The sequence below is a fragment of the Caloenas nicobarica genome, chromosome Z (assembly GCF_036013445.1).
Source record: "Caloenas nicobarica isolate bCalNic1 chromosome Z, bCalNic1.hap1, whole genome shotgun sequence".
Classification (NCBI taxonomy): domain Eukaryota; kingdom Metazoa; phylum Chordata; class Aves; order Columbiformes; family Columbidae; genus Caloenas; species Caloenas nicobarica.
The window spans coordinates 104,080,159-104,089,070 of record NC_088284.1 but is presented as its reverse complement, the minus strand read 5'-3'; the positions used below and the strand labels follow the sequence as shown (position 1 = coordinate 104,089,070).

At 44.5% G+C, this 8,912-nt stretch overlaps 1 protein-coding gene across 1 annotated transcript; it reads right to left on the bottom strand.

The window, feature by feature from the left end:
• Positions 1 to 459: 459 nt before the first annotated feature.
• DMRTB1 (DMRT like family B with proline rich C-terminal 1) lies at positions 460 to 7,807 on the bottom strand. Its single transcript, XM_065657605.1, has 4 exons — positions 7,405 to 7,807; positions 5,476 to 5,708; positions 3,653 to 3,797; positions 460 to 563 (listed from the first exon to the last, which is right to left on the bottom strand). The coding sequence occupies exons 1-4, from the start codon at positions 7,805 to 7,807 to the stop codon at positions 460 to 462; spliced, it is 885 nt and encodes a 294-aa protein (XP_065513677.1).
• Between the last annotated feature and the right edge of the window lie 1,105 nt (positions 7,808 to 8,912).

The following is an 8,912-nucleotide window of genomic DNA, read 5'->3' as shown; positions in this document are numbered from 1 at the left end:
CTTCAGCCTCTACATCACTTAACTCTTCTGTAATATTCAGAACCAGGTTTTCTTTACAGCAAATTGATATACAAACAACACATTTTTGACTACTGTCATGAGCAAGAGAAGGCCACAGAATGTACATGGCCCGGAGACCTCACTCCAAAGTCAGGGAGCCATCTAACCTCAGCAAAGGAAACAAATTCAGAGTTATAATCATTTGCTGCTCCCACCTGCTTAAGGGGGAAGGGACTTACCATGTCTCTGGTAAACCTCTTTTAGGAACAAGGGCTTTACAGTGCTAGGGAGGCAGAGCTGTGAGCCTGGTAGCTCTAACATGACTGCAAAGTGAGGCAGGGGACTAATCCCCTTCTTCTAGCTGTTGTGGCTGCTCAGTGACTGTCACTCTGCCCTCATATTAACCAACACTCAGTATAAAAATAGCGCTGCCAGCTACTCAGCTCTTCTCCAGCCCATTTATTGTTTAGAATACACAGATTGGTCTCTGCTTGTTTCTTCTGGGGAAGATGGTTGACCAGGTTCACGAAGCACCCCTGAATCCTGACTGTCAGCTTCAGTAGCTGAAACAAAAATGAAGAATAGAAAAAGGTCAGAGTTAAACACAAACAAGCAAAAACCCCCAAATCCTGTATTTCAGTTTCCATTACACTGGGTATCAATCTCATTTCCAGAGGTAAATTCCGGTTTGATTTTCAACCCAGTTAATTCAAAGGTGCTTGACATCAAGAGCTGCAGCTCTCTGAACTTCAGGCAGCAGTTGATTGTTTCAGCCATGCTTAAAGAAATGTAGCAAGAACGCTTCAAGGTGGCAAGTATTGAAGCTGCACTGGCAGACTGTTTTGCCCGCCTAACTGGAGTGAATCTATGCCATGCCTTTTTAACACTCCTGTGAATTCTCAAAGGTCTTGACAGTCTGAATAATGCCCTCTTAAAATCCAACCAGGGATTTTTATTTTATAAAGTATTTACTTGCCAATTTGCATGAAAAGCTCCCTCCTTTCCTCACAGGCAACTAGGGTTTTTGTTTGTTTTTCTGTAGCTTGCTCTTTTAGAAAGCCAACAATCTGCAATTGGGGTCTATCCTCAGATGCTGTACTGGCTGTTTTACTGGACATACCTTGTGTTTGTCAAATCTCCAGAACATTACTAATCAATACTGCATGAAATTGTGTAACAACATGGCTTATACTTCACCATTGTAAACCTAACTGGCCTCAGTCATTCAACTGCAGTCAACTACTGACTCAAACCTTTCTGGTAGCAGCTTCTAGCCTTGGAAAATCTTTTTCAGATGGGACTTTTTGTTTGTTTGTTTTGTGGGGGTTTCTTCATTTGTTTGCTTGCTTGTTGTTTTTTATTTGTCTTCATCTTAGATTCCCTTTGGGGCAGAGATCACAGGCATTTCTTCTCACTAGTTGTCCCCTGCTAGAGTTTTCTCCATCCATTCTCCTGCAACTGTTTTGCCAGAAAGACCATTTCGCCTCAATTCCGGAGGTCCCTCTGGAGGAAGGATGTTCCCAACTCTAATTGCAGGTTTGAGTCTGTTCCTTTCTTGGGGCAAAAAGACATGATGCAATCCTAACACATCCCTACACACTAAATGTTACAGCCTCTGTCTTTTTTCAAGCATCATACCAAAATAAAATAATTATTAGTTTCACTGTATCTTCCCTCTACATCTGCATCTTCTGCCGGCAGGCTATTTTGTACATGACCTCATGCAGAAGTATCCCCCCTCACTGGGTCACAGTTGCAAATTCCTACATATCCTGGAGCACAAATGCTATGTAGTGGAATTAATTTGTACTTTCTCCGTAGTACTAAAAAAACTGGGTTGTTCTCTGAGCAGTACAATCCATGATGCATTGTTTCCTATGGCTTTGTGCCTGGGTTGTGATTTCTCTGGTGTGTAATAAGGGCTGAGGTCATTAGATGGCATTTTGCTCTCTGTGGGGGGTGCTCTCATGAACTCTCTTCTCTATCCAGTTGCCTGTTTTCATGATTGTTTGGCCAGCACAACTTCACTCTACCAGTACAGGACAGGATTTCTTCTGTTTTCCTCACTCAATACCACTACTTCTCTCCATGTCCCCCATGTCTGTCCGCTACTCCTAGCTCCTTCCCACTCCCACACAATTCAACAGAATAGCTGCAGCTCCCTACATGTTCTCTGCCACTGCAGTATCCCCCAGATCTCTTGTACCCTCCAAATCACAAAACCCATTAATCCTCACATATGCTTTCTGGTTTGCCTGACAGCCCTCATTTTCCTTTCTTCCTCAATCTCAGTCGATATTATTTTACCTCCAGCACACCAGTATCTCCTACACACTGCATTCAAGTTCTAATGCCTTTGTCAGTATCTTAAAATAACTTCACATTTCTACAATATCTGTACACCCCCCATACTGCCCTATTCTTCCTATTCCCCTTGTCCACCACATCTTCTGCTTACTTTTCTTTGGCTCTCCAGCCAGACAAGCAGCAGATATGCTTGAACTGCTCTGGAGATACGTGCCCGCTGCTGGGCTGACTGGCAGGCACTTGGTTGTTGGCCAAGATACACACACGTCAGTCAGGAATTGAGTGCAAGCTGACAACCAGCCAAACACCACGACATGGCTGCAAACAAACCGTTTTGTAGGAGGCATCTGCTTCCCTTGCAGATCAATATTATGTAGGCCTGTGATCACAACAGATATGTTTGGCTGAAAATAACTAATGGACTGAAAATTTATGAGAGGACTGACATTAAGAGAAAATGAGACTGCATGAGCCTTATGTTGTCAAGAAACCAGGCCAAAAAACTCCTAACTTATATTTTGCCCCACATAACCACCATCATCATCTTTTCAGTTCAAATGAGATAATTATACACCTCTATTTCTCCCCACTCTTATACAAGAGATTTGATTTTTCACTGGATGATTATTGTAACCTGTTTCATAAACAGTCAGATTAACATTTTTTCCTCATGTTCAAGGAGAGAAATAAAGTATTTATTTCTCTGCATTTTCAAAAGAACTTAAAACTGGCTGTTCATTCATGCAGTGCTAGTGGTTCATTCTCTGAGCAGCTCTACCCTCTTGTGGTCACAGCTAGCTGCAGTGAGATAAAACCTTGCAAATATTATCACGAATAAGTCCACGTGTAGGCACAATACATGAAAGAGACCCAAAAGAGAGGGGCACAAAGACTTAACCTATGCCAGAAATTTAAAATACTGTGAGATTCAATAAAACAACTTGAGATTTTGAAGATTCAATCTTGCATTTACAGCAATTAAAATGTGGATTTTTCAGATGAACAAGAAATTTCGTATTATTCATGTCAGTCCGCATTTTTTAAACATTTTATCTAAATTGCAACAGAGCCAAATAATTTCAACATCTGCATGAGACTGAGGTGCTTGTCAGCTGGAAAGCCCAAGCCTGCCTGGCTGCTTCCCCCAAGTCAGCCCTTCCCAGAGCTGTACAAGCTGGCAACCTGTCCTGGGACTCCAGGATCTCAGTCCTGGCTCCATCACAGTGACCTGTGAAACCCTGAAAACCAGCTAGAATCAGGGTCTTTTGGGGCTTCCCCCTCTGTGGTTTGGTATTGAAACCCGGTTAAAACTGGATCTCCCAGGGCTCATCTCATACTTCCTTACCATGTGCTTCCTTGGTTGTTTCCGCCAACATGTTCAGGGATAGGGGAGGTGGAATGTAATGAATCCCTGGCAGAAAACTTGGTGGGATGAACTGAGGCAGGGGAGTGTAGTATCCTTGATGGAAATCTCCACCGCCATCTGGAATCTGCAGAAACACACAAAGTAAAGCATCTTCCATATAAAGATTCTCTCCAAGATACATGTGGAGTATCAAACAATTTATTTTTCAATTTTTACCAATGAATATTACATTTTTTATCCTTTTGGTGGCCATATGCTACCATGTCCATGCATGTATTAGCACGTGCAAAGCCTGGGAAAAGTATAACACACTGAAACTGAGAAGTAGCAGCTTCTCAGACCATATCTCAGCTGAAACTGACCTTCTAAGTCCTTGTCATCTGTTCTGGCATCTCATTAGAGCAGTTGGCTTAAACCAGGAGCAGGTCACCTTCACCACTGACCCCATGCACTTGCCACTGAACAAGTCTGAAAGTGTTCATGCAACAGAGAGGCAATTTAGGAAAATGCTCCTTGCAACCACCTCCTGGGTAGTTTTGGATTCTCCCCTCAGCCCAGTGAAATGAGTGGCTCTACCTATACTGAGGGGCTAGTGTGCACCACTGGCTGCCCCACAGCCCTGGTCTTCTGTGATCACCAGACCTGTTAGAGCATGATAAAACTCATTCCATGAGCAAGGAGACATTTCTAGCCCTCAGAAACACTAGTATCGGAGAAACAGGAGCATTTTTCTCTTGGATCTGGCCATGCACCCTGGCACAGATAGAACTAGTAGAAGATCTTTCAATCTGTTTCAGGACAGTTAAAAATTAAGTACAAAACCACATACAGTGATGTTCTAGACAAGGCATTTCTCAACCTGTGTAAATCCAGCCTACCAAGATAATTTATCTGGACGTCAGACTGCTGCCAGCTACTCTCTTTCTCAATAACCCCTAAAATGTGACAAGGAATTTCTATGCAAGCATAATAAATCTAGTAGTCTTGAGGCAGATCACTCTGCCTTAACATGAACTGATGAACTATACTCAAGGCAGACAGAATGGTGCATGACAGCTGGAAATCTGATAATGTGCCCAATTGTGGTACAAAAACTGGACCCCACCAGTTTAAACCAACACAACTGACAGCACTGAAAGGAACTGAAAAGTGCCCACACGCACCATTCCAACTGACAGGCAATCTAGCCTCTCGTTTCTTACCATCTCTGTGTGGTTTGAAGGTGTGGGTCCTATGATGCTAAACATCATTTTTCATCTGGAACTTCTGTTAACCACAAACATTGTCCACTGGTTTTGGAAAACCAAATGTCTCAAACCAGAAATATGTGACCATGCTGATTTGCTTCCCTGTGGGAGCTGACTTCCTTCCCTCTGTTATTCTCTGCAGCTGTGGTGCCTTGGCCCAGCTCTGACACTCTCCCTCCCCATTAAATTCGTCCTGCATGGAAGAAGGAGCACTTCCCAATGCCAATTCCGTGCCATCTGTGCTGGTACAATGTGACCATATTAAGTGTTCAACTGCCATCATTCCAAAAGGCTGTTGCAGATGTTAGCAGGATGTGTAAGCCCAAAAGCACTTCACAAATTCTGGCTCCTTGCAAGTGCATGGGTTTGCTCCTCTGGGTTCAGGTCAGATTATTAACATCACCATGTGCTGATGTTTTCTTTAGCACAATATATCAAAATGCTGTGATGTAACTGATAAGCAGCATAACTTTTCACGGGTACTTTAACAGCAAGAAGGCAGCTAAAAGTAAAGACAGCAGTATTTCCAGAAGTAATTAAAAGACCACTACTTACTGCCACAGGAGCTGCATTCCCTGGCCCGTAGTTGCTAGGAATGTGTCGCAAACCTCTCTGAAGTGAGATCCCTGAAGGTGATGGTGCTCCCCTACAGCTTGACTGATTGATGGCAAATCCCATGGGAAATGGGTGGTAAGGATATACCCCAGAACACCCAGGGTACACTTTTGGAGGTTCTCTCTCCAGGTATTCTGGGTTGACCACATATTCTGGAGGAAAAGCAGGGTGAGCTAGGAAACAATGAGAAAAGAACAAATAGAAGTATCCATGTCATTCTATGGAGTTCAGTACAAGTAGCTGCAGGACCAAATTCCACTCTCAGGCAGGAGAATCTGTCCCTTTGGTTTCATGCTTAGCTCCTTGTGAACTTATTTTGTGAATTTTTTAGGAACTAAGGAAAGGTGCAGCAGATGATATTGTAACACAGAATGATCTGCATTTTTTTCTGCCTTGTGCATTGTGCCGCTAGTCCTTAGTAAAGCACTGGCTGCAGAATCTTATTCTTTCAGTACATCAGCAACAGGAAAACAACCTACCTTAAGACTTTTAACTCTAGCAGACCTAAAAAAAAATCTACAAAAATAACAGAGTTCTAACTTTAGTCCTGTCACTTCTTAAGTTAATTTACAGACAAAGGCTCAATTTTAGGGACATACAGAGGCAATTTCAGATGCAGGAATCAGTTACTTCCTTTGGTTTTTATCTTGCATCTGGAATCTTCTATGGCTTCTCTGAAGTCTTAAAAAAAGAGTGGTTATTTCAATATGAATAGGGTCCATCGTGTATGCGCAACCTCTTGTTGATAGAGAAATGGAAGAATTTGCTTCAAGAGTAGGTCAACTCCTGGAGTACTAGAATTATACTATTTGTCGCTAACCTTTTTTTAAACTGGTCAGCAAGTTAAAGATGTTATTAAGGTAAGGACTGAAAGGCATATGTATAGCTAGTGTCATCCATAAGCATAATTTTCTATGGAAACAAAGCTAAAAAAAGGGGAACAGTTATTGACAGATGGGTGGCAAGAAGAGATATCTGAAATGACTCTTTCCTCTGGGCTTCCCAGAACAGCATTTTGACTTGTAGGCTGTCAGATCTCCAGAGGCTCAGACTAATGACTACTGTAGTCAGTATGTATTTCCGTAAAATTACTATAATAAGTAGTAATAGTATGAAGTTACTGTAATAAATAGTAATAAACTAGACAAGTCACATGAAAGACTATATTAAAGGAAGTAATTTAAGAGGTGACAGACCATACAACTGTTCCACCTGCAAAATCTATGTTCTCCTCTTAAACACCAAATGCACTTTTACACCAAGTGATCTCAGCCAAGTTTAGTCTTTGCTACAAGAATTAAGGCCAAAAGGTCTCTTTCTTTTACAGTGCTACCATAAAACTGTAGCTTCAGGCAACTGCAGCAGTAACTTCCCCATTTACCTGCCATTGCTGAGTTTTTTTAGCATTTTTGTTGCTGGAGGCTTGTGCCTGTTAATTTATAAACAGTGAGACAGAAGTCAGAAACAGGCAGGAGCACCTGCAGTGCACAGTGCATTAGAGTTTGGTTTCCCTCCCACACTAATTTCCCTCTCAGAGAAACACCACTTGCTTGAGCTTCAACTTTGCAATGAGCAGCAATGCTGAGCATGCTGCTCCTGCCACCGCAGAGCCGTGGGACCCATGCTGCAGATTCTGCAAAAGGGAAAATAAAAGCAGGGTTGCACGTTCAACATGCAAGCTGAGTACCTGTGTCTGCTGAGGAAGGAAAGAAGGACAGACAGCAGGAATGGCTCTCTGGGGAGCTGGAGCCTGAGGAGCCAGCGGGTGCAAACTGCGCAAGTGACAGTGTTAGATGGGGAAAAGGATGAACTCCAAAAGAAAGTTGGTGGGACAGAGGAAGAGGCTGGGGGGTCAGGACAGGCGCTTACCGTAGTCCCAGAAGGGAGGGCTGTTAGGAGGCGGCGGTCCCCTGCATGCTGTTCCTTTGCTGTTGCTGCCTGCGGGCTGGGCACCCTTCACCCCGTCATGGCCGCTCTGCTCGGGGCCGCTGGCCGCCCCGCCAGCCACCCCCGGGCCTTCACCCGGGGGAGCAGGACCTGCGGCTGCCCCAGCCAGGGCGTCAGGCACCTGCTGCCTCAGGGCCTTCTGGGCTGCCATGATCTTCTGTCGCTCAGTGATGAGGGCACACTTGTCGCACAGGCAGAGCTTCCAGCGGCAGTGGCCAGCATGGCCCTTCACCGGCACCACGAAGCCGTGGTTACGGCAGCGGGAGCACTTGGGCGTCCGCAGCGCCACTTTCGCCGCCACTGCTGTGGCCTCCTCAGCCTCCATGGCAGCCCACTCCTGGCCACCCACCCTGGCACGCGTGGGCCGGCTCCTCAGGCTCTTATATAGGGTACGGCCACTGCTGCTGGCATGTAGCAACCTGGGCAGGCGTGGCAGGAGAGCCCAAGGCAGCGGGTGGGGAATGCCCCGCTCTGGGGAGCCTGTGGCACAGGAGCCACCCTGGCCTCCCTCAGCCATGGCTGTACCTGCCCCCGCTTCTACCTCCCCCTGCAGCCCCTTGGTGCAGGCTGGAGCTGAAGAGACAGAGGAGGGAGGCACATGTCCACAATTTAGTACATTTCCCTATGCTGGTGTATGCAGAGATGGGGAGTGTTGGACAGGCGGGGGTGTGCACAGGAGAGAAATGCTATGTCCTTTGCACTACCACCTTAAGTTTTCCCTTTCAGCACTTTAACATCCACACTCACTTTCATCCCTCTCATGCATTTGCTTTTAATATGCGCAGGATTTCAGTTCCATTTTGTTTCCAATTTACGGTAGGCTTCTCTTGATCAAGAGGAGAGTGACTGCCTCAGCAGAAAAAAACCAACAACAACGTTTCATCATTCTGTTTTTCACAACAAGGTACTAAGATGAAGGCAGAAAGCATATGTCATTCAAAAGATCTGTCTCCTTTTCTTGGAATTCCTCATTCTCTGGAAACAAAGACAGAATTAAGATTAGAAATACAGGAATGCCCCAGTTCCAGTGTTGCTTGGAAAGCACTTGTTATTTGTTACTGCTGGTAGCTACAAACCCATGGTTTACACAGTAGCCCATATCTAGGCAAAAACTCTCCACTTTGAAATGTAAGACACAACACTGCTGATTTTTCTCACATATGCAATATCTAACTCTGTTGTAAAATCCTGAGATGCCAATAGCTTCTTCTACATTAAAGAGAATTCCATAAACATAAACCACCAAGTAGCTGTGAAGTTTTTTACTGGTTAATTTCAAGAGAATCAGGTAACATCTCTCTTCTGCTGTGAAACAATTAGAATACGCAACAGAGTATGTTTCACAACAGCCTTGTAGGAGCCCTTCCCTTGGAGCAAACCTTCTCGTGCAAGACTTGGGTGCACCCCTCAACATCTAGAGGGGTGAGGCC